The 24,827-nt window shown below is 57.5% G+C and overlaps 2 protein-coding genes and 2 long non-coding RNA genes across 6 annotated transcripts in view; 2 read left to right on the forward strand and 2 right to left on the reverse strand.

Moving 5' to 3' along the window:
- The first annotated feature begins 81 nt into the window (after positions 1-81).
- On the forward strand, positions 82-1,562 carry LOC122388292. The gene is made up of 4 exons (XR_006257770.1): positions 82-134; positions 456-634; positions 1,004-1,186; positions 1,405-1,562. It is a non-coding gene; the product is annotated as an uncharacterized LOC122388292 (long non-coding RNA).
- A 619-nt stretch (positions 1,563-2,181) lies between these two features.
- LOC122388269 (centromere protein J-like) lies at positions 2,182-12,300 on the forward strand. Its single transcript, XM_043379193.1, has 9 exons — positions 2,182-2,394; positions 2,641-2,979; positions 3,247-3,624; positions 5,014-5,201; positions 5,828-6,019; positions 7,862-8,216; positions 9,867-9,994; positions 10,828-10,946; positions 11,652-12,300. Exons 1-9 carry the CDS (start codon positions 2,182-2,184, stop codon positions 11,810-11,812), a joined length of 2,073 nt encoding a protein of 690 aa, XP_043235128.1. The 3' UTR covers positions 11,813-12,300.
- A 137-nt stretch (positions 12,301-12,437) lies between these two features.
- LOC122388272 (epsin-1-like) overlaps positions 12,438-24,827 on the reverse strand; it is a 64,701-nt gene continuing 52,311 nt past the window's right edge. For 2 of the 3 annotated variants that reach the window (XM_043379198.1, XM_043379197.1), the window contains 3 exons: positions 15,603-15,803; positions 14,793-14,894; positions 12,438-13,426 (listed from right to left, as the gene is read on the reverse strand). In XM_043379198.1, coding sequence (XP_043235133.1) covers positions 13,335-13,426; positions 14,793-14,894; positions 15,603-15,803 — 395 coding nt within the window. In that variant the 3' untranslated portion in view covers positions 12,438-13,334. Of the gene's footprint in view, positions 13,427-14,482; positions 14,502-14,792; positions 14,895-15,602; positions 15,804-24,827 lie in introns of all 3 variants that reach the window. The other variant, XM_043379199.1, reaches the window with a different exon arrangement.
- Positions 17,931-24,655, reverse strand: LOC122388273. The gene is made up of 2 exons (XR_006257763.1): positions 24,335-24,655; positions 17,931-20,101 (listed from the first exon to the last, which is right to left on the reverse strand). It is a non-coding gene; the product is annotated as an uncharacterized LOC122388273 (long non-coding RNA).

Here is a 24,827-nt window from a genome sequence, read left to right on the forward strand (position 1 = left end):
AGTGCGGCATTTGTGAACCGGGCGGCATTTAAGGTGCCAGATCCAGATGTTAACAACCCCTTGTTAACAACAACAAACACGTCTACTATCTACTTTTTATCAGATTTTTGTCTATGCTGCTTATTTTCTGCGAAGTAGGTGCCTATTTAGTACAGCATATTGGGTTACATGATACTGCCTTGGTCACATGATTTATATACGCCCTTGTGCGGAATCAGCAATCGTTTAATGCTTTGGTTCCTATATCAAAAGCTGTTGATGTTTTTAGCTAGTACCCCTATTGACGATCACAATCAGGCTACCTACCAAGGCTATATAAAATATACTCTTAAATTTAAACCTACCTACCTACCTACCTACCTATCTAATATCAGCATAATGATGTGTTGGCCATTCTGTTTTTTGAGTTTTTAATCTGAAAACAGCTTGCCATAACTTTGTTTTTTGTGTTGAAGCGATGGCTGACCTGTCTGCTGATGCTGATACAAGCACTAATTTGGACAGCAGTTATACGGGCTCTCCGCTTGCTAAGCTAAGCAGTCGTGTGGGTCAGCTACGGGTATGGCAGGAACAGCAGAGAGCTAGACTTATCAGGCAACAGGAAGAGACACAACGTGTTTTTGAAGAAAAGCAGGTACATACCTAATATGCAGTAGTATGCAGCTACTAGCAGTCTTTAATTTTAATTTGATATGGATTTAATTGATTTAAAAAACTGAACTGACAAAATTGACCACTTTGACTGATTAATGTGCTTTCTTGTAAGAAGTATTTAAGCTACAGGATTGAGTTTAAGCTACTTGGGTAGGCACTTGTCCATATTTTTAAACCACTTTGATTGCCTATTAACATTATGAGCAAATGACCTCAGCCAGAATGCCTTAAATTTGAATTCACCATTGTCATTATTGCATTTGATCATGTCTGGCTCATATTATGAGTAGAATGAGTGCTGAAATGCTGAACTGAATAAAAATCATCATTTGATTTGGCTATTTTTCAGAGTGAGCTAGCTGCATTGATAGGCAGTCCTGGCTCGGGTGGAGGGTCTCCGGCACGGCAGGCTGGCGAAGGATCCCAGAGGCCTGCTAACTCTCCTGCCACTAATTCATCCAGCACTGCACTGGCTGACAGACATAACAGCCGTTCAGCCACAGAGACCAACACAATGAGCCCTCAACGGCAGGTCAGTGCTTGAATCTCACACAACAGGTAGTGGCTGTCGTAAATCAGAGCCCTGAGCTCTTAGCGGGGTGGATTTTGCACCCGTTGTTGTGCACGGTTTAATATTTTAATGATAATGCTTCTTTTAAACGCCTACTACTATAGGTCTACCAATTTTTAGCTGCTAACCCAGTGCAAGCTGTTAGTTGTTCCCTGATGGCATGTGGTGGCTGTTTTCAGTCAGAGGGTCCCGGAGCGCCGGCGGAGCACGAGGACACCCCACTGCGGCCGGTCCAGTTCGACACCCTCCTGGAGCGGGAGCTGCAGCGGCAGACGCCGCCGGCGCCGGCGGCCCTGACCGCGGCCGGCCCACCAGCCGCCAAGCGGCCGTTCCTGAAGCGCGGCACCGGTCTGCAGCGGTTTGGCCTGCGGCCCGGACAGCAGGTGCGGCTGAGGCCGGGCAGGGGGCGCGCCGGCCGCGCTGCCGGCCGCGGCGGCCGGATAGTGCTGCGCTCGGCTCCGCGCGGCGACGGCCCGTGGCGGCCGGCGCCCGGCCGGGACCCGGTGGCCGACCCGGCCGACACACTGGCGCTGCTGGGCGACCTGCGGGTGGCGGCCGGGCCCGCCGCCAGTGCGGCGCGGCCCGCTCCCGGTCTGAGCCACCGGCCGGCGACACCCGGCGCGCCGCCGGCCGGCCGGCTGAACCTGCCCAGCGTCGGCCGACCGCGGAGCCATCTGCCGGCCGGCGCCATCACTGTGGAGAAGGTGGCGCGGCCGCCGGGCGGCGCCACCGGCGCTCCCGACCAGCAGCCGGACAGCACGCCGCGAGGCAAGGTCAGTCTGGGTGACCCGGGGAGGTCAGTCTTGGTGACCCGTCACACGGTGCAGAAACTTACACGGTGATCGCAGTATTAGTTGGGTAGGTACATATCACGAGTTTCGTTGGCAAGAGGTACGTTGGACGTAAAGCGCCGCCCCCTCAGTCAACGTTGGGTTAACTCATGCTGGGTTTCTGAAATGTGTTTAAATGTGGAGATTCTGCGAGTGATCGTGTTCGACTCAACTCGGCCCGCGGCACGGCTGGTCCGTCCCTCCCCTGTACTGCACCCGACACCTCCCCCGGCGCTGACCGCCCTCTGTCGCCGGCAGCGGGAGCTGAAGGAGCTGCGCGCGTTCGAGTTGCTGGAGCAGGCGGCGCTCGACTCCAGTTTCAGCTCCAACTCGTCGTTCGTCAGTAACCTGCTGCACGCGGCCCAGTCCACGCCGGAGCGGCGCGGCCGGCCCGGCGCCCCGGCCGCCCTGTCGCCGCTGGCCGCGCCGCCGGCCGCCTCGGAGAGGCCGGGGGCGGGGGCGCCGGTCGGCGGCGACCGGCCTGGAGCGGCGCCCACAGCGCAGCCGGAGCGGGCTGCGGCGGCCCGCGGCGGCGGAGCACCGGCTGCCGGGCCGGCGGGCCAGAGCCGCGGCTGCGGCGGCCAGCCGCGGGCCGGCACCGTGGTCCGGCCGAACGTGGCCGCGGCCGGTGTAACGCCCCCGCCGGGCCGGCCCGACTGGTCGGCGGCGCCGTGCGGTCGGCCGCCCGACTCGGAGGCCTCTCTGGACGCGTCGCTGGCGGTCTCGCCGGCGCGCGCCGCCGCCCCGGCCGACCCGGAGCCGGAGGAGGAGCCGGAGGAGGAGCAGGGTGACCGGCTGGAGCGGTACCGCCGGCTGCGCGACCAGCTGCGCCGCGAGCTGGACGGCCGGTGTGAGCGCGCCGCCGGCCCGGCCGGCTGGGCGGATCCGCTGCGCAGGTCGGTGCGCTTCGACGACCAGCCGGACGTATTCGAGATCACCGCCGACGGCTCGTGTGACGTCACGTTGACGTCAGAGGCCGGGGACGGCGCGGCCGGTCCGGAGCGCCGGCCGGCCCCGGACCGGACGGCCGGCGGCGAGCAGCTGGAGCGCGGTGTCAGCCCCGAGCGGCCGGCCGGGGGCTGCGGGCCGCCGGAGGACCGGGCACAGAGTCGGAGTCGGTCGGGGGCGGGCGCCGCGTCGGCGCCGGCCGCTCTGCAGGACTCGGGCCCCGCGCGGCCGGCCGCTCTGCAGGATTCGGGCCCCGCGCGGCCGGCCGGACGGACGGAGTCGACCCGTCGGCCGGCCGGCGCCGAGCCCTTCCTCTTTGACCGCGCCGGCCTGGAGCGGCAGCGCGCCGCGCTGGACCGTGAGGCGGCCACCTTCCGCGAGGAGAACGCGCTGCTGTCGCGACTGCGGGCCGACCTGCAGCGGCAGCGGCTCGACCTGGACTCCGAGAAAGAGCGCTGGGAGCGCCAGAAGGCAGAGGACGCGGAGCGCATGGCCAGGAGGACAGAGCAGGAGAGAAAGAAACTGGCCGACGAAAGGAAACAGTTCGAGGCCGAGAAGAAAAGGCACACCGAGGAGTGGAGGAAAAGAGAAACGCCCGAACTGAAGGCGCTTCATGCTAAGGTAGCTGTGGTTTTATATAATGACAGAAATTTTCATTTTGAATGGGATTCAGCTACCCATCCATAAATTGTACATTTGTACTCGATGAATCACCTGAACACCCCATGGGTGACGGTCCGAGAGTCGAGTACGGCTGCTGCAGTCGATGTCCGCCCCTGTGTAATACCCATTTGTGGTATGGGTAACCCTCTGTGCTCATCGGACCCCTCTGCGACCTCTGTAACCTGTGTGACCCCTCTGCGACCTCTGTGACCTGTGTGACCCCTCTGTGACCTGTGTGTCCCCTCTGTGACCTATGTGACCCCTCTGTGACCTGTGTGACCCCACTGTGACCTGTGTGACCCCTCTGTGACCTGTGTGACCCCCACTATGACCTGTGTGACCCCTCTGTGACCTGTGTGACCCCCACTATGACCTGTGTGACCTGTGTGACCCCTCTGTGACCTGTGTGACCCCTTTGTTACCTGTGTGACCCCTCTGTGACCTGTGTGACCCCTCTGTGACCTGTGTGACCCCTCTGTGACCTGTGTGACCCCTCTGTGACCTGTGTGACCCCTCTGTGACCTGTGTGACCCCTCTGTGACCCCTCTGTCCCTCTGTGACCTGTGTGACCCCTCTGTGACCTGTGTGACCCCTTTGTTACCTGTGTGACCCCTCTGTGACCTGTGTGACCCCTCTGTGACCTGTGTGACCCATCTGTAACCTGTGTGACCCCTCTGTGACCTGTGTGACCCCTCTGTGACCTGTGTGACCTCTCTGTGACCTGTGTGGCCCCTCTGTGACCTGTGTGACCCCTCTGTGACCTGTGTGACCCCTCTGTGACCTGTGTGACCCCTCTGTGACCTGTGTGACCCCTTTGTGACCTGTGTGACCCCTCTGTGACCTGTGTGACCCCTCTGTGACCTGTGTGACCCCTCTGTGACCTGTGTGGCCCCTCTGTGACCCCTCTGTCCCTCTGTGACCCCTCTGTCCCTCTGTGACCTGTGTGACCCCTCTGTGACCTGTGTGACCCCTTTGTTAACTTGTGACCCCTCTGTGACCTGTGTGACCCCTCTGTGACCTGTGTGACCCCTCTGTAACCTGTGTGACCCCTCTGTGACCTGTGTGACCCCTCTGTGACCTGTGTGACCCCTCTGTGACCTGTGTGACCCCTCTGTGACCTGTGTGACCCCTCTGTGACCTGTGTGACCCCTCTGTGACCTGTGTGACCCCTCTGTGACCTGTGTGACCCCTCTGTGACCTGTGTGACCCCTTTGTTGCCTGTGTGACCCCTCTGTGACCTGTGTGACCCCTCTGTGACCTGTGTGACCCCTCTGTGACCCCTCTGTCCCTCTGTGACCCCTCTGTCCCTCTGTGACCCGTGTGACCACTCTGTGACCTGTGTGTCAGGTGACGGCACTGGAGGCTGAGCTGGGCCGCCGCGGCAGCTCGTGGTCACAGGACGCGGCGCGACTGCGCGCCCGCCTGGCTCACCTGACGGCCGACCGCGACCGTCTGGAGCGGCTGCTGCAGAGCGCCCACCAGCAGCTGGCCAGGCGCAACGCGCGCCAGTTCAGCGCCGGCGCCGGACCGCACCGGTGGGCGCTGGGCGGGGGGAGCGGGCGGGGGAGCGGGCAGCCGGGAGTGTCCACAGCAGTGCGGTAATCGGGCGCCGCTTTTTTGTCAGGAAGTTGGCAGCTTGCTGGCGTCTTTTCGGCCTATTGTGGGTGAAATTTATGTAGGGTGTGGCATTTATATTCATGACCGAGAAACGGCAGAAAATATTTATGACAAAGCCGGCAGCATACCGATAGAAAGGCGACAGAACAGCGCCCGTGTCTGTTATCCGATATCCATTGTATTTGCCTTTAGTTGGTTGAAGCGTATTCGACCATACCTTACTTTGTGTCGGCCACTATGCATTTGCATGAATTAATCACTAGACAGACACTTGTTTCTTTCTACTGTTGGGTGTAGTGTTGTTTGCACTTGTTTGGCTTACCGTAAATTTAATTAATGATGAATGGGATTTTGGAGGACTGCTCCGCTGCGGAGATTTCCCGGTTTGACCGGCCTGTCAGACGTTTTCTGATAAACTGAGCTCCCATTTTCCTATGGAGGTTGAGCTGTTTGTGTGCGTCGTATATGTCGGTGGGACGATGGCGGTGGTTTCGCGCCGTGCCTGCCCAGCCGCTGACCCCCCCTCCCCGTGCCCCGTCCCCAGGTCGGGCTCTGTGGAGGGGGACGAGCCGGCGGCCGGCCGGCGCCGCACGACCCTCTCTCGACACCGGTCAGCTCCGGACCTGGCGGACGGCGGGGGAAGTACCAGTTCCGTGTCCACCGCCGGAGGGCGCAGCAGTCGCGGCAGCGGGCCGGACCGGGGCGGCAGGAAGGCGACAGGGGCGGGCGGCAGGAGGTGGGTGTGGCGCCGACAGGGGCGGGCGGCAGGAGGTGGGTGTGGCGCCGACAGGAGCGGGCGGCAGGAGGTGGGTGTGGCGCCGACAGGGGCGGGCGGCAGGAGGTGGGTGTGGCGCCGACCGGGGCGGCAGGAGGTGGGTGTGGCGCCGACAGGGGCGACAGGAGGTGGGTGTGGCGCCGACAAGGGCGGCAGGAGGTGGGTGTAGCGCCGACAGGGGCGGCAGGAGGTGGGTGTAGCGCCGACAGGGGCGGCAGGAGGTGGGTGTGGCGCCGACAGGGGCGGCAGGAGGTGCGTGTGGCGCCGGCAGGGGCGGGCGGCAGGAGGTGGGTGTGGCGCCGACAGGGGCGGCAGGAGGTGGGTGTGGCGCCGACAGGGGCGGGCGGCAGGAGGTGGATGTGGCGCCGACAGGGGCGGCAGGAGGTGGGTGTGGCGCCGACAGGGGTGGCAGGAGGTGGGTGTGGCGCCGACAGGAGGTGGGCGGCAGGAGGTGGGTGTGGCGCCGACAGGGGCGGCAGGAGGTGGGTGTGGCGCCGACCGGGGCGGCAGGAGGTGGGTGTGGCGCCGACAGGGGCGGCAGGAGGTGGGTGTGGCGCCGACAGGGGCGGCAGGAGGTGGGTGTGGCGCCGACAGGGGCGGGCGGCAGGAGGTGGGTGTGGCGCCGACAGGGGCGGCAGGAGGTGGGTGTGGCGCTGACCGGGGCGGGCGGCAGGAGGTGGGTGTGGCGCCGACAGGGGCGGGCGGCAGGAGGTGGGTGTGGCGCCGACCGGGGCGACAGGAGGTGGGTGTGGCGCCGACAGGGGCGGCAGGAGGTGGGTGTGGCGCCGACAGGGGCGTGCGGCAGGAGGTGGGTGTGGCGCCGACAGGGGCGGCAGGAGGTGGGTGTGGCGCCGACAGGGGCGGCAGGAGGTGGGTGTGGCGCCGACAGGGGCGGCAGGAGGTGGGTGTGGCGCCGACAGGGGCGGGCGGCAGGAGGTGGGTGTGGCGCCGACAGGGGCGGCAGGAGGTGGGTGTGGCGCCGACAGGGGCGGGCGGCAGGAGGTGGGTGTGGCGCCGACAGGGGCGGCAGGAGGTGAGTATGGCGCCGACAGGGGCAGCAGGAGGTGGGTGTGGCGCCGACAGGGGCGGGCGGCAGGAGGTGGGTGTGGCGCCGACAGGGGCGGCAGGAGGTGGGTGTGGCGCCGACAGGGGCGGGCGGCAGGAGGTGGGTGTGGCGCCGGCAGGGGCGGCAGGAGGTGGGTGTGGCGCCGACAGGGGCGGTAGTGAGAACTCAGAGCTCGGGACAGCTGCTGCGGTGCCGCTGTACGGAGGTCCCGCCCACCGCTGATGGTCCTTCCGTGGTATCGGAGTCCGGCATTGACAGATAGCGCTTTAATTACTGCGACCCGGCATGTTAGCAAGGCACAGGTCAGGTCAGGGCAGGGGTACAACAACCTCCAGTAGGTTCGCTTCGACTGTACTGGAGGCTACTGTACTCCTGTCCTGACCTCTGCCCCTGCCCTGTGCCTCTGCTCCTGCCCTGACCTGTGCTCCCGTCCCCAGGTCCCTGGAGAGCCACTGTTCGGCCGTCTCCCCCTCTGTGGAGGACGTCGGCAGGCTGCTGGAGGGCGGCGCCGGCAGCGGCAGCGGCCGGGGCCGGGGCCGGTCCGGCTCGGGCGGCCGCGCCGAGTCGGTGGCCGTGCCGCGCCGGCCGCCGCCGCCGGTCCGCGTCGTCCGCGACAGCGCCGTGCAGGTGGCCGCCGCGCCGTCCCTGCCGACTCCGCCGGCGGGCCGCCAGTCGCCTCTGCCGTCCCCGCCGGCGGGCCGCGACCGGCCCGGGGACGGGGCGGCGCCGGCGGACAGCCGGGGGCCGGCCCAGGACCGAGACCTGCCGGCGGAGAGCCGGGGGCCGGCCGGGACGCCGACCGGCCGCGGCGGCCAGACCCAGCGTCCCGCGGACGGCCGTCCCGCCGCGGCCGCCGTCTCAGCCTCGCCGTTCCCGTGGCCGGCGCCGGCGCCGGCGCCGCCCGGCCGGGACCCGGCGCTCGCTCTATCGGTATCCACCCTGTCCTCCTCTGCTCTGTCCGTGCCGGCCGGCGGAGCGGCGGACTCCCCCGGCGGAGCGGCGGAGTCCGCCGGCAGCCGGCGGGATAAGCTGTCGGACGGCACCGTGCGCGTCTGCTACCAGAACGGAGACTGGAAGGAGACCAGTCCGCAGGTGAGCAGACCAGTCCTCAGGTGAGACAGATCGGTTCTCAGGTGAGGCATACCAGTTCTCAAGTGAGACAGAGTCCAGTTCTCAGAAGTCCACAGCCGCTGGATTGGTCAATATGGTTATCCCTCAGGAGTCCCTCTCTCAGGGTTATCCCTGGATTGGTTATCCCTCAAGTCCACAGCTGCTGGATTGGTTATCCCTCAGAAGTCCACAGCCGCTGGATTGGTTATCCCCCAAGTCCACAGCCGCTGGATTGGTTATCCCTCAGGAGTCCACATCCGCCTTATTGATTATCCCTCAAGTCCACCGCCGCTGGATTGGTTATCCCTCAGGAGTCCACAGCCGCTGGATTGGTTACGCCGGCCGGCCGTTGGCGGCTGAGGTCGGTAATGCGCGCACGGCGGGTGGGCAGTGCGGCGGCGGATGTGCCGCCATTGAGGGGCCGCTCGATCACAGGGCTGCCAGTGCGCCCTGCCTGTCGGCGCTGGTCGCTGGTGGGGTTCGTCGGATGTGTCTAACAGCGGGTGGTGTCAGCTGCTGCACCTATATTATGTCACCAGTGGCTATAACCAATATGCCGTCACTTGTCTGTAGTCAGTCCCCTCCGTCACTTGTCTGTAGTCAGTCGCCGTAGTCAGTCCCCTGGTGTTCGCCCGTCCTCTGGTCACTCACCCTCCTCCGGACGTCCCACCGTTCCCCTTCTGTTACCCCACCGTTCCCCTTCTGTTACCCCACCGTTCCCCTTCTGTTACCCCACCGTTCCCCTTCTGTTACCCCACCGTTCCCCTCCTGTTACCCCACCGTTCCCCTTCTGTTACCCTAGCGTTCCCCTAATGTTACCCCACCGTTCCCCTCCTGTTACCCCACCGTTCCCCTTCTGTTACCCCACCGTCCCCCTTCTGTTACCCCACCGTTCCCCTTCTGTTACCCCACCGTTCCCGTTCTGTTACCCCACCGTTCCCCTTCTGTTACCCTGGCGTTCCCCTTCTGTTACCCCACCGTTCCCCTTCTGTTACCCCAGCGTCCCCCGTCCCTTACCCGGCCGTCCCCGTCATGTCCTCATCTGGTACCCGTCCGCAGCTCTCCCCCCGTCGTTCCGTCCAGCCGCCCCGCGTTCCCCTCAGAGGGTGCATGGCCACTGGCCAGTGGGTGAGTGGTGATCGGTGGCGTGTCTGGCCCACAGTTGGACCCGGTCGGTGTATCTGACCCGGTGTATCTGACCCCGGGTGTATGTGACTCGGTGTATGTGACCCGGTGTATGTATCCGGTGTATCTGACCCGGTGTATATTCTGACACGGTGTATCTGACCGGTGGGCGGTGACTCACAGTCTGACCCGGTGTATCTGACCCGGCGGCACGGGGATACAGTGTATCTGACCCACTGTCACAGTGTGACCCGGTGTATCTGAACCGGTGTATGTGACCCGGTGTATCTGACCCGGCGGCAGGGGGACACGGTGTATCTGACCCACTGTCACAGTGTGACCCGGTGTATCTGACCCGGCGGCAGGGGGACACGGTGTATCTGACCCACTGTCACAGTGTGACCCGGTGTATCTGACCCGGGGTATGTATCTGACCCGGCGGCAGGGGGACACGGTGTATCTGACCCACTGTCACAGTGTGACCCGGTGTATCTGACCCGGCGGCAGGGGGACACGGTGTACTTTTACGCGGCGAGCGGCACGCGCCAGACCACGTACCGGAACGGCTCGGAGCTGACGGAGTTCAGCAGTGGCCAGCTGGAGCGGCGCGACCCGGACGGCAGCACGGAGATCAGGTGGGACCGGGCGGCACCACGGAGATCAGGTGGGACGGGACGGCACCACGGAGATCAGGTGGGACGCGGCGGCACCACGGAGATCAGGTGGGACGGCACCACGGAGATCAGGTGGGACCGGGCGGCACCACGGAGATCAGGTGGGACCGGGCGGGGGTACGGGACGGCACCACGGAGATCAGGTGGGACCGGACAGCGAGATCAGGTGGGACGGTACGGGACCACGGAGATCAGGTGGGACGGCACCACGGAGATCAGGTGGGACGGGACGGCACCACGGAGATCAGGTGGGACCGGGCGGCACCACGGAGATCAGGTGGGACCGGGCGGGACAGCGAGATCAGGTGGGACCGGACGGCAGCACGGAGATCAGGTGGGACAGGGCGGCACCACGGAGATCAGGTGGGACCGGGGGGGACCACGGAGATCAGGTGGGACCGGGGGGGGACCACGGAGATCAGGTGGGACGGGGTGGGACAGGACGGGGGTACGGAACAGGACAGCGTGATCAGGTGGGGCAGAACGGGACAGGGGGACGGGGCGAGACGCCAAGACCAGGTGGGACACAGTTATCAGGCCCAGTGTATTGTGTGCTGTGCTGCCGTGCAAAAGCAAAAACGATTAGCTCAGGTCAGAGATCATTACGCTGGGTCAGAACTCAGAGGTCATTACGCTAGGTCAGAGGTCATCACGCTGGGTCAGAGGTCGCTGCTGTGGCCCGTCCGACCCCTCTGACCGTTCTGACCCCTCGACCGCTTTCCTGACGAATGTAGACCGCAGTGGTCCTGACCGCTGTTCTGACCGGTCTGACGGCTGTGATCGGCCGGCGGCAGGTACCCGTGCGGCTCTGTGACGGTTCTGCTGTCCAACGGTGAGCAGCAGACCGTCTACCGGGACGGCACGCGGCGCCGACTGCTCACTGACGGCAGCGAGGAGGTGCTCTTGCCCAGCGGTGAGTCAGTCAGTCACTGCAGCTGTTCAGCGGTGAGTCAGAGTCACTGCTCCCCAGCGGTGAGTCAGTCAGTCACTGCAGCTGTAAAGCGGTGTGTCAGAGTCACTGCTTCCGGCCAGCAGTGAGTCAGAGTCACTGCTCCCGGCCACTGCGGTGAGTCAGAGCCACTGCTCCTAGCGGTGAGTCAGTGAGAGTCCCTGCTCCCCAGCGGTGAGTCAGAGTCACTGCTGGCCACTGCGGTGAGTCAGAGTCACTGCTCTCCAGTGAGTCAGAGTCACTGCTCCCCAGTGGTGAGTCAGTGAGTCACTGCTGGCCAGCGGTGAGTCACTGTTCTCTTGTAACCCTCTTGCCGGCTATACCGTGTGGCGTGTGTCCACGTTTATATGTATACTCTATCGTCTCTGACTGTAACTTACATGCTCGTACGATAAAGTCCCCCCCCCCCCTGCCCAGGTAAGCTGGAGGTGCACACGGACCGCTATAAGAAGTGACCCCCGCCCCCTCCCCTCCCCCCTGCCCAGGTAAGCTGGAGGTGCACACGGACCGCTATAAGAGCTGACCCCGCCCCCCCTGCCCAGGTAAGCTGGAGGTACACACGGACCGCTATAAGAGGTGACCCCGCCCCCTCCTTTCCCCTGCCCAGGTAAGCTGGAGGTACACACGGACCGCTATAAGAGGTGACCCCGCCCCCTGCCCCCTGCCCAGGTAAGCTGGAGGTGCACACGGACCGCTATAAGAAGCTCGTCTGTCCGGACGGCACCATCAAGTTTGTGTATCCGGACGGCCGCCAGGAGACCCGGTATCCCAACGGCCGGATCCGCATCCGCGACCGCCACGGACGCCTCGTGGTGGACACCCAGCCGTGACCGGAGCCGCCGAAGCCGCCAGGGGGAGGGGGGGGGGGACACTGGACACCAGTCGTGACCGGAGCCGCCGGAGTGGGATCCGCTCGGTGGGGACATTCCATTGTATCAATGCTCAGCGCCCGTGACGTAGGATAGCTCGGTGGAGCGGTACCCGAATCTCCCTTGCGATAGCTCAGCGGAGTGGTACATTGTAGAGTCTTCCCCGCGATAGCTCAGCGGAATGGTATCGAGTCTCCCACGCGATAGCTCAGCGGAATGGTGCCGGGTCTTCCCCGCGATAGCTCAGCGGAATGGTATCGAGTCTTCCCCGCGATGCCAAAGTAACCAATGTGATGAACTGCTGTGCGAGCTGAAACAGACCGTGCCTTACGGGTGTTTTTTTTTGTAACATATTTATATGTATTTGTGTATATGACGTGTGCTGGACCATGTTGATGTTACGGCCCGCTGCCGGCGGCGTTCAGGCTCTATACAGGTGTTCTGTTGAAGTCGCCGCGTTTTGAATCCTGCGCCTCCGCTCAGCCGGCGGCGGCCGTTCTCTGAGCTCGGCTCCGGCCCCTGACCGCCCGCGGGACGGGACCCAGACCACTCCGGCGCGCACACAGACAGACAGACAGACACCCGCTCGGCATAAAAATAGCTGGTATTAGCAGAGTGCGGACAGGGCGCGGCGGGCCGGACGATCTCAATAAATACTGCGCCGGCCGGCGACGCTCCCGGACAGGCCGGCCGTCGACACCGTCGGTGCCTGGTAAATGTCGCCATACAAGCGGTGGCCGCGCGCAGACATCACGCCCGCCGGCTGCCTAGACCGCTCAGTTTCGGCCGGCGCCGCGCCCACGGATCCATAGCAATGTAACCGACCGAAAATCACCGCGCCGCAACACAAAATATAGAGGCATGTGAGCTACAGTACGTTTGTTCCGCTATCCCCGCCGGCCATCTAGCGCGCTCATCTTCCCCGTCGGCCTGCCCAGTAGGTATATGTGATTATCATTTAGCTATACGTTATCGCTCGTCCATTCTCTCAGCACTGGCAGCGCTGTCCATCTGCGCGCCCTCCCCCGTCCCCGCCGGCCCCCCCGCGGCCACTGGGCGGCCACTGGACTGCCGGTACAGCCGCCGTCAGCCGCTGGACTGCCGGTACAGCCGCCGTCAGCCGCTGGACTGCCGGTACAGCCGCCGTCAGCCGCCGCTGGACTGGCGGTACAGCCGCCGTCAGCCGCTGGACTGCCGCGGTATCCACAGTCGGCCCGGCCCCCAGCAGTCAGCGGCCACTGGACTGCCGGTACAGCCGCCGTCAGCCGCCGCTGGACTGCCGGTACAGCCGCAGTCGGCGGCCGCTGGACTGCCGCGGATCCACAGTCGGCCCGGCGCGGCGCACATCGAGTACACACATCGGACGGTGGGCCGTCGCGTCCACCTCAGCACACCGCCGTCCGCGGCCGTCACAGGCCGGCAGCACCCGCCGCTCCGGCCGCCGACCGTGTCACCACCTAGCGGCCGCTGGCGGAACTTGCACTTAGGAGAGGAAGGGGTTGGCGGCGCTGGCGGGCGCGGCCCACGGGTCTGTCGGCGGCTGCGGCTGCGCCGGCGGCTGCTTTGTAGTGTCCTCTGCGGGAGACGAACGAAGCCATTAATCAGTGACGTCACAACTGTTTGTACACGCAGCAGGCAAACAACTACCAAATTAACGACTTTGTCAGCGTTGTCGCAGGAAGTGCTAAGTGACGTAAATTTAGCAAGATTCATCGACATTGGCACCCTATTAAAAGTATCTTCTTCTGACTCGGGAAAACTGCCCGTAACGTGGACCCTGAGACAGCTGAATGCCCGGGATGTGTCGACTGGCACGATATGATTCAGTCTCGGCGGTCCCGGTCCGAACCGGACGAGTTTTTATCCTCGTATGTAGGCTCGAAAAAAAAAACAGCCCCGAACAACATCGCTAGGGGCAGTGGCTCTATGTAATGCAATTGTGAAAGGTGCCAGGGAGGGGGACTTGCATCGAAGCAGCAAACATAGTTTGTCTTCAGGGTCTCATTACGACTTGGCACGTGCTTTGTTTATTGCACGAGTGCAAGTGCAATAACGCCGCCTAAATTGCACATACGGCTCGTTTATGAGTAATATATGTTCAATGTGAGCTGGTTGCAGTCAGAGCTGGTCCGAGCCGGTCTGGCGAGGACTCTGTGCGGCCATGCAGTGCAGTGCGCTATTACCAGCCCGGACGGAGCGGGCTCCTCGCCGGCTCTGGCCGGTTGTCCGGACAGGTCACAGACACCGCGGGCTGCCGCGCAGACACGCCGGCGTAGTGTGGGCATGTTGTCAGCGACCACTTTCAGCATTCATCAAACACAACTCCCCAACCAGCTAGCTGAGGATTGGGATAGCTAAAATCTCTCTGATCGGCTACAAGAATTATATCTCGCTTGGCAGCTTCGCTAAAGAACTTGAAGTCCAACCACATTCAAAACTAACTACATATAGTCCCGAACGTCTGCGTGTGGGCATGCAACTACACTGCATCCACGGATTACGTGCAATGTGCCCGGCGTCGCTGCTGACACCGCGCGGCCAGTGTACCGACCACGGCGCGGGTTCAGCAACACGAGAGAGAGAGAGAGAGAGAGAGAGAGAGAGAGAGAGAGAGAGAGAGCGCACGGTTACCTGGTTCACTCTCACTGTTCTGGTTTGCGGGAGAAGCAAACGAGAGATTAGTGTAGTTACAGCAGTTTCATAAAAATCACACTAAAAAGACGTCATTGTACAGACTGTCTCCCTCATGGATACTGGGTAACTCCCCTTTACACGAAGGGTGGGCGGCCCTCACACGGCACGCCGCCGCCGATCTCACTGACACATGGTGTATCCGCTGATCCAGCCGATAAAGTATCCCCCCATAACAGGCCCACGTCACCGGCAGCTGACACCGGCGACCACCCATCAACCCGGCCCGCGCCGCCCGGCGGCCACTCACCGAACCGGCGGTGCCGGATCTGGTTGATAGATGGCGCTGGCGGCGCGGCTGCCTGGAACGGGTTGGCCGCCGCGGCGGCCGGCGTCCACCCGAACGGGTTGGCTGCCGGCAGAGGGCGGTCAGGTCAGTGCCGAGTCCGATCACAGACGGACCGGCGGCCGCGCAGCCCGGGCACCCGGTCCGCGGCCCCGGCCCCGGTAACGCAGGGGAGCCCCCGTCCACCGACCGAGCCGGGCCGGGACCGCCTCTCGGCGGGCCCTCAGCGCGCGGTGAGGTCCGCCCCAGTACAGTCCCGGCCGACTTCGAGAACAGTCCGACACCGACTCAGACTGCGGCTGGTCAGGCAATTCTGACTAATTCATCTCAGTTAGTTCGTGCACTGAATCAAAATTTCAACCAGCAACTTTAATTTTTTCAGCGTTGTTTCATGTTTGTAAGCCTGAATTACTGCAGTGCACCTAAATTATCCTGCTTTATCTTACAATTCAAATGAATAATGCATCAGAAAACGGGAAAATTACATATTGAGTCGTGGCACTTACCCATTCGGACATTGCTGGGTTGACTTATGCTTACCGAGAATAGTTCGGACTCCGGAAAGGGCACAGCTTGGAAGAAAATGGGAATGCGACCCCACTGTTCCCTCGGAGCGCCTCCTCCTCCCCCTGACTGACCCTGGGCGGCGGCGGGGGGCGGGGGCGGCGCCACTGACCCCTCTGACTGACCCTGGGCGGCGCCTCTGACCCCTGTGACCCCTCTGACTGACCCTGGGCGGCGGCGGGGGCGGCGCCACTGACCCCTCTGACTGACCCTGGGCGGCGGGCGGCGGCGCGGCGCCGGCCGGAGCGCCGATCAGGTTGTCCAGGTTCACCAGGCCGGAGTTCTCGCCCAGGAACGAGTGCGGCGACTTGGAGGCGGGCGGCGGCCGGCCGGCGGGTGCGCCCGCCACCGGCGACGGCGTCAGCGCGGCCGACAGCTCGCCCAGCTCCCAGGGAGAGCCGGCCGCGCCGCCTGGCGGACACACACAGAGCGGCGGCACAGGTCAGCGGGGGAGCGGCACAGGTCAGCGGGGGAGCGGCACACACACAGAGCGGCGGCACAGGTCAGCGGGGGAGCGGCACACACAGAGCGGCACAAGTCAGCGGAGGGGGAGCGGCACAGGTCAGCGGAGGAGCGGCACACACAGAGCGGCACAGGTCAGCGGGGGAGCGGCATACACAGAGCGGCACAGGTCAGCGGGGGGGGGGGCGGCACACGGGGAGCGGACAGACATTTATCACTAAACCAGCATAGCGTCGAGCACAATTATAAATCTGAATAATGAATACAACACGGTATACACCATATTCCGCCCTCGCCATCCTCAGGACTGTGTGAACAGCGTCCCCCTAATGCTCCCCCTGCGGGCCGGCGGTCACCCCAGCCGACCGCCGGCGGGTGAGGCCGGGTCCCCACTGAGACCCTCCCCGGGTCCCCACTGAGACCCGTTACTCCTCCCCGGGTCCCCACTGAGACCCTCACCGGGTCCCCACTGAGACCCTCACAGTGTCCCCACTGAGACCCGTAACTCCTCTCCGGGTCCCCACTGAGACCCGTAACTCACCCCGGGGTCTCTGACCGGGTCCCCACTGAGAAGTGAGACCCTCACCGGGTCCCCACTGAGACCCTCCCCGGGTCCCCACTGAGACCCTCACCGGGTCCCCACTGAGACCCGTAACTCCTCCCCGGGGTGACCGTTTGGGGCGGCCGGCCGGACTGTTCCAGCGGGACAGCCCGGTCCCACCGGGACGGTCTCGCCTCCGCGGATCACTGTCAGTGTCCCGCACAGCCCCCAATGTCACCGCCCTATCCTAGCATGATAGCATCCCATAGCGCTGCATTTGTCTTATTGGGCCGGAAGAACTTGTCCCCAACAAAACAACACAAACAAACAAATAAACAAGCAAAAAAAACAGACAAACAGACAAACAAACAAACAAACAAACAAACAAACAAACAAACAAACAAACAAACAAAGATCACAGTATATGGCGGATCTAGTTCGTATAATTTCGTCCGTGGAAACAGCAGACAAAAGCAAACTAACCCTAAGCACGCGTGAAACAATCAAGACTGGGTAGCAATAACTAAATATCATCGTTCCTCACAGGCAGGCCGAGGCAGGCTTTGCGCACCGTATACCTGTACCGAAAAAAATATGGGTGTCCACTGCCCCCCCCCCCTTCCCCCGAGTGAGTAAGGGCATAGGCGGTGGAACGGGGAGGGCACAGGGGCACCGTGCCCCCCCCTTAATTTTGACATTGGCCCTATGGGCGTTGCATGCAGGGTTACCAACGGGAATTTTTCTAAATCCCAAGATCGCCGCGCGAATTTCCCAAAATCGAGCTCCATATCCCAAGGTCGACAGGATCAAAGCCCAATGTGCATCCCAAGGTCTATAGAAACCAAATATAGAGCAAACAAAGTGTATTTGACGTATTTTCAAATCTTTGGTTGACTAAATAAATCAATATCGTTAACATATCTTGCATTCGGCACAGTTACACACGCAGGCATAGGTACAGAGACACAGCCGCAGTCGCTCCCTTGCACGTTCCCTCACAGACGACACTGAGTTCTGACTTCTGACTTTCTGAGCCTGCACCCTCCACTCTCCAGAAAGACGAGCCGAACTGGAGACGGGTCGAGGTCGTCGCCGCCGCCCGCCGGCCGCAATACGATACGAGTTGAAGCATGATCCGTCGCAGTGGCGGATCCAGGGGGGGGGGCAAAATGGGCATTTGCCCCCCCCCCAAACGGCATAATTTTAACATTACGCCTATGGACGATGCATGGAAAGAATCGACAAATTTTATGGTTTGCCCCCCCCCCCCCAAACTCTGAGCTGGATTCGCCTCCGATCCGTCGGGCGTCGCAATTCGCAAACAGGCGGCCAGGCCGGGTGTTAATCGACGCGGAAGCCACTGGGTATTTCGCTAACTGCCTCACTTGAGAGCTGAGACGGGAGAAACCAAGTGAAGACGCGTCAAATAAGGATAACTTATTCGTGCTTCGTTGGTTGCTTGTGTGGGCCGGCCATTTCGGCCGCCCTCGTCGGAGCCGGGGTCCGCGGATGGTGTTGGCGTCACAGTCGGTAGCGGAGAAGTGAGAGCGTGTATTTCCGAAGAACATGGTTTTATGGTGGGTGTCGGGACGCAAGCACGTGACCGGACGGGCAGCCGGCCAGCGAGCCGGCGGTCCCGTGTCGCTATGCGCCCCAGACACCCAGACAGATACAAAAAATAGGGACAGATATTTGGGGCCTCCATCGGGAGTGGGAGGCCATGATTTCCTTCTCCACATATCTTTCCTCCCCCAACAAGCCGACAAGAGGAGGCGACCAATAAGCAATCACGATCCTAACTGCATAGATACACGTATGACACCGCGCATGGAACGCCAGGTACGACTGCTGCTGCAGGTACGGCTGCTGCTGCTACTGGTACTGGTACGCCTGTTGTTGCTACTACTGCTGCTGCTGTTGTCGCTGCTCTCCGATTCGGTTTTGTCGTCATCGCTAGTCGTCGTCGTTATCGTTGTCGCCATGTTTTGTCGTTGTCGATGCTATGCGCCAGGCACCTCTGCGGGTAGATGATGTCCGAGTTGATCGAGAGGGGCAGCGGCCAGGGTGCGCCGTGACAGTGTGGCCACACCTGTCAACGGAGCGTTGGCTGCCGCCGCACAGCACCGATACCGGAGACGTCAGCGTACCGGAAGCTGGTGGAATTGGCGACGGTGTTGGTGACCCCTTTGATCGACAGCGCGTTGATGGCGGCGATGGTGCGCTCAGCCATGTTGATGGCGGCTGGCACGGGCGACGAGAGTGACGGACGAACGGACGGAGAACAGCGAAGCACGATGAGCAGATGAGGTAGCAGCGACGGCAGGCGGCCATGTGGGTCAGCCAGGCGTTGGCTTTGGACCTAGGCCACCTGCTGGTTGCAGTTGCAGCCGTTGCAGTCGGTGATGGCGTCCGCAGTTGCAGTGTGTGATTCGTGGACCAGATGCAGAGCGACTGAGACAGCCAGACGGGTCGGCGATGAGCGTCCAATCCCATCATAGCTATGATCAGCCAGCTTTTGCAGACCGTGATGCGTATCGGCGTTTCTCCGTAGTCGATGCTTGGGGAGTCAGATAGTGGCCACTCCCAGATGGGTAACAGAAACTCAAGGACTGTAATAGAAAAAGAACCTAATTAAAATGTGCCGAAACAATGCCCCAACATATACATCATACAAAACAGTCATTCATATTTACAGCTGTACAGTACAACATTTGTACAAAAGGCAAGTAGCACTGGGCGACACAAGTGTCGTAATGCTTCCCCAGGCGTGCCACGGAACCCATGGACTTTCAACGGCCAAAACATTCGGGTCCGTAGGACATTCGAATTTGTTTCCGTGTCCAAGTATTCAAACATGCATCCACATACACTTTTTATTATAATGTTGTGCTATCGCTGTGCCGGTCAGTGATACATTTTCCCTGGTGTGTGATAACAATTGTGTGATAAAACGGCAGTATGGACTTTGTGAAGGCTGAACATTCATTGGAAGACATCATTATATAAATGACACGGAAGACATGTTTTTGACACAGCGGATAGCAAAACATTGAATGATTGTTGAAAACGGGCAGCACCGCCGGTCAGTCGATCGAGAGATCGTTAAATATGAGCAAATTGAGAAGCAAAGAGAAATAAAAATTGGGCTAATGAGCCAATGACTAGCAAAAGACCGGTTTTAATAGTACTGCCAAGTGACTTATTTTTAACGAATAAATTGAAGAGGCCAATGTTTTTAGTGGGTTAAAGTGTTATTGGAATATCTAACTATTGTTAGAACTTACTTGTTATTTAATAAAAAAAATATACGGTTGAAAAAAAAAATGAAGTCCTTTTAAAGAGTGGCGTCTTCTGAACGAGTGCATCTGTGTATCACGTCATACCCGTGAAATCGTTTGGGAAGGCATGCAAACAGCAATACTTCTAATGTAGTTATATCGCTGTAAATTGTTGAATTGGCAAACTTTCTGTGGACAATTTTTTATTGCCACTTATTACTTTCGCTGGTGTAAATTGTTCAGAATGGCCAAACGTTATTGGTCAATGTTATAGAAGTCGTTTTTTGTTCACCAGATGACCAAAATTAAAGCTAATCAGTAGTTAGTTCGATAAAGTATACTGTTAATTAATTGGGAATATCGAGAAGCATGCATGTCCTTTGGGTATTATTTGACGCTGCACTCGTTCCGCCACAAGAAGCACGAACCTGAAAAAGAAACAGGGCTAATGTGTCAGTATCAAGACATTTTTGACATTGCAACATATGTAAAGAAATGAAAGATGGCAACAGCAAGCGACAACATAGGTTTTGGCAATCATACAAATGAGAATCATTCACCTATCATACTAGCATATATATCTATATCGTGGATGCTTTATTTACAATGAATTGAGCTCAATGAAATTGCAATTGCTCTCTTCTGTTTACATTGAGTAAACCTTTTTGCTCAGCCTTTGGCTGGCGGTGTGCGCGAGGGACGTAATCATCAACCTTCGTTCGCATCACGTGAAATGGGATCTCTGTCACCATTTTTGGCCGTACGTCGGCTATTTACATGCGCGGGAGGGACCTCGTCAACCTCATTGTAACGCAGCATGTCTTCTGCAGGCAAATAATATATTTGAGCGCTAAATGGGCGCTATGTGAGCGCTATGTTTCTTCTTGACGGTCTGGGGGGCGTATGTTTTTGCGAGACCAGAGGTTATACCGCAGGTGATCAGCCTGACTAACCTCTCGGCCTGCTCGACAATTTCGCCAATCTTCCTCCAGCCGTGTAAGATCACTCTGGTCGATCCCATTCTCTTCAGAAGGAGTCACCAACGTCCCTGGCTTTGCCGGCAGTGTAACAGGTGAACGTGCACCGTTGTTGCTGCTCTGTGAGGCATTACCCACGGAACGAATGGCAGATTCGTTGCTGAGAGACTGTGAATCGACGCAGGTGTCGATTTGATCGTCTTCCAAGTTTTGAAGACGATCGATGTTAGGGTGCTCTTTTGTACTTGTGCACTGCCTTGGTGCACGTTTCCAAAATCTGTGAGCACTTTGGTTCATGTGAAAACGACAGGAGTCTACATACCTTTTGACATCGGAGTATATGTTCCTCCAGTAAAATTGAATGCGAATTTTGGAAAGAATGTTTCTGAATAACTTTTGTCCTGACGAAAAAGTGTCATGGACTTTCTCAAGCATCAGTTTTTTCCTTGAATTTGGAACTACAAGTTGTTTCATAAACTGACGAATCTTCGAATTTTGTTTGGCTACATGGTAAAGTAAGCCATCTGAACCTAAGAAAAAGTTGGAAAGAGATTCATTCAGCTTCAGATCAGGGCCTTTAGCTTTCGGTTTCACGAGGCGATCAATGATTGGCATCAAATCTGGGTCTTTTCGCTGTTCAGCTTTGATTTTCTCTTTTGTCCATCCTGCGGTTTCTGCAGAGACATGGCCAAGAAAGTCTGCTTTGTTTTGTGTATCTAATTCGGCACTAGACGAATGGTCAGTTGTAACATTCAAAATACCTGGTAGATAAGTGACATCAAAATCATACTCTGATAGTTTTACAAACCATTTCTTTAAACGACCGCTAAGATGAGTTGACTTTAAGATACATTTTAATGGTGAATGATCTGTCATGACATGAGTGACATGACCTAAAAGATAAGATCGCAAATGATCAAAAGACCATGAAATTGCGAGGCATTTCTTTTCTGAAGTAGAATAATTTCTTTCAGCTTTGCTAAGCTGTCGACTAATAAAAGCGATTGGGTGAAATTCATCACCATATTTTTGTTCAAGTACGCCACTAATGGCGAAATCACTTGTATGTGTAAATAGGTAGAAGTCTTTTCCGAAATTTGGAAATTTTAATAAAGCGCATTTTCGTAGTGACCTTTTTATCGATGAGAATGCTTTTTCGCACTCTTTTGACCAAATAAAATCAACATTTTTCTTTGTCAAATGAATTAACGGAGCAGTAAGCTCAGCCAGTTTTGGAATGTGTCTGCGATAATAGTTCGCAAACCGAAGAAAAATACGAACATCTTTCGCTGTTTCTGGTACAGGAAAATCTTGTACCGCTTGTAATTTGGATGCATCTGGACGAATTCCATGTTTGTCAAGTATGAAACCCAGATACTTTACCTGAGATTTCATAAATTCACACTTTGCGGGGTTGATCACAAGATGAATTTCTTCTAAACGAGAACATATATTGTCGAGTTTTTCTAAATGCTCGTCGTATGTTTTGCTACCGATAAGAATATTGTCAACATATAGAAATGCATCTATGCCTTGAAGACTACTGAGTGCAATTTGCAACCCTCTGTTGAGAACGGAGGAACTTGAACGAAGACCCATTGGTTTATCGTTCATATGATATTTGTCGTCATGATTTGCAAAATCCGTAGAATGATTTGAAGATTCATTCAAAGAAATTTGGTGGAATGTACTAGGGAAATCCAAGGTAGAGAAAACTTCACAGTCAGAAAGTTGATCTTTGACCTGTGATGTAAATGAACGAGAAAACTTGTCATCCTTGATTTTGGAGTTGAGAAGTCGCAAATCTGAAACGAGGCGATATTGACCATTTGATTTCTTGATAAGAATGATTGGAGAGTTATATGGTGAAACTAATGGTTTGATAACTCTGGCTGTTACCATGCGTTTAATATTTTCCTTAGTTATCTCCCGATGAGCAAATGGGAGACTTGTTCGTTGATCAGCCGGAGTGTGGTCTGTGAATCCATTGTGATTTTTGTAAACATCTGTCTGTTGTATGTCAGAAATATCATTTCCAAAGACATGTCGATGTTTGTCTAAGAGTTCACGGAGTTTAAAACGAAAGTGTACTGGGATGTGTTTCAAATCAATGTCACTGACAGACCTGTGCCCTGACGTCCTCGGGATAGAAGTCGTCGGTCTGTTTACGTCTGTCATGCGTCCGCTGTCTGACGCAGCCAAATCCGGCCCAGCGACCGTTTTTTGTTGTGGCGAGACGCTGGCGGAATTGGGAACAGACGGCGCTGTTTGACAGTTGGCACTGACTGACCCATGGTACTGAGCAAGGTCAGCGTTCTGTCTGGTGGGATGGGGTCGGTCTGTGACCTGACTGAAGGGGTACTTTTTGGTCGGATGGGCTTGTGCGATTCTCTGATTTTTTCTCAAAATGACTGGGCTACTTGAAGCATTAATCACGCGTACAAGCGTGCCTGAATTTTCCAAGAAATTTATAGAACGGGCAACTTGAATGTCTCGAATACTTTGATCACAATGCGTTTGAATTAGGTATGGAAAATCGTTTGGTTGTAGAAAATGTGGTAATTTTACGCGTACAAATTTTTCGCTGTAACCAGAAATTTCTACTGTTTGTTTCACGAATAGGTAATGGATATGACTTTTCGTCATCAATAGTTAATGCATGTTTTTCTGCAGTTGTAAACATGTCTACCGTTTTATCAGGATAAACGATTTGATCGACACATTTTTCATTGTCCTTTGTTGATAAAAGAAAACGTACTCTTTTACGTCTTTTGGGACTCAGACGTTTTGAGCGTCTTTCGACTACATTGGAAGAAAGAATTGGTTTTAGAAAGTTTACTGAACGACTCGATGGATTGTAAATCAATTTGTGAGCAATGATAAAATCGATTCCGAGAATTATATCGCATTTGAATGGCAAACTTTTTGCTGTAACGAAAAATGTGTGTTGAACCGTTTGACCCAGAATGCTAATGTTCAGATTGACTTCACCTACAACGTCAATAGGATTTCCAGTAACATCAAGAATAGTGACACTGGGAGGTTGGTAAGGTATTTTTAAACCAGATTTTTGCAGACATTTTTCTGAAACTAAAGAGACACTACTTCCACTATCATAAAGAGCTGAACAAGCTTGACCCGAAATTTTGACGTCACGTAAAACCGGGGGATGTGCTGAACGGTCCCTGTCATCTGAAGCGACGCTCACGCACTCATCCCCTAGTGCAGTGAGCGGAACCCGTTTGGGCTCAGAGAACGAAAGTTTCGACGCGGTGAAAAGTTCCGGTGGCAGCTCGAAAATTCATGGTGATAAGAACTTGAACAACAATGACTTCTTTCTTGACAACCATGGTGAGAAGAGTGAAGTGATTTTGAGCGAACAGGTTGATAACGGCATTTTTGCTGACGAGATTGACGATCACGTCCTCGGCTCTGAGATTTTGATGGATTTTGATTTTGTTGAGCAATAAGCTCTTCTGCTACAGCTAATTCTAAATAAGCAATTCGCCTTAAAATATCTTTCATTTGGGTGTTGTACTCAATACTAAAATTCCTGGTAGCATCTTCCATGGTTAGCCAAACAAATAATGACAAAAATCATATAGAAAACGAATAGAACTAAATATAAATCTCAAATTTCAAACATTACAAAAAGCAAATGAAATTAATTTAAAGAGAACTCACCTGAAGCCAAAAGTCCTCCACCGACAACCAACCACCACCGCTGGCACCAATTGTGGGCCGGCCATTTCGGCCGCCCTCGTCGGAGCCGGGGTCCGCGGATGGTGTTGGCGTCACAGTCGGTAGAGGAGAAGTGAGAGCGTGTATTTCCGAAGAACATGGTTTTATGGTGGGTGTCGGGACGCAAGCACGTGACCGGACGGGCAGCCGGCCAGCGAGCCGGCGGTCCCGTGTCGCTATGCGCCCCAGACACCCAGACAGATACAAAAAATAGGGACAGATATTTGGGGCCTCCATCGGGAGTGGGAGGCCATGATTTCCTTCTCCACACTTGGTAAGGTACAGACTACAGTGAAACCAAACGAAAGAACGCTCGGTTGTGTTCGGCCAAAAAGGACTGTTTACAAAAAAAAACAGTTAAGTTGTGTTAGATGTGTTCCTGATTCTTTTGTTTGGTCTTTATTCATACTTTTCCTTGTTCCAATGATTACAAGAA

Source organism: Amphibalanus amphitrite, unplaced genomic scaffold (genome assembly GCF_019059575.1).
Source record: "Amphibalanus amphitrite isolate SeventyFive unplaced genomic scaffold, NRLGWU_Aamphi_draft 000316F_arrow, whole genome shotgun sequence".
Classification (NCBI taxonomy): Eukaryota; Metazoa; Arthropoda; class Thecostraca; order Balanomorpha; family Balanidae; genus Amphibalanus; species Amphibalanus amphitrite.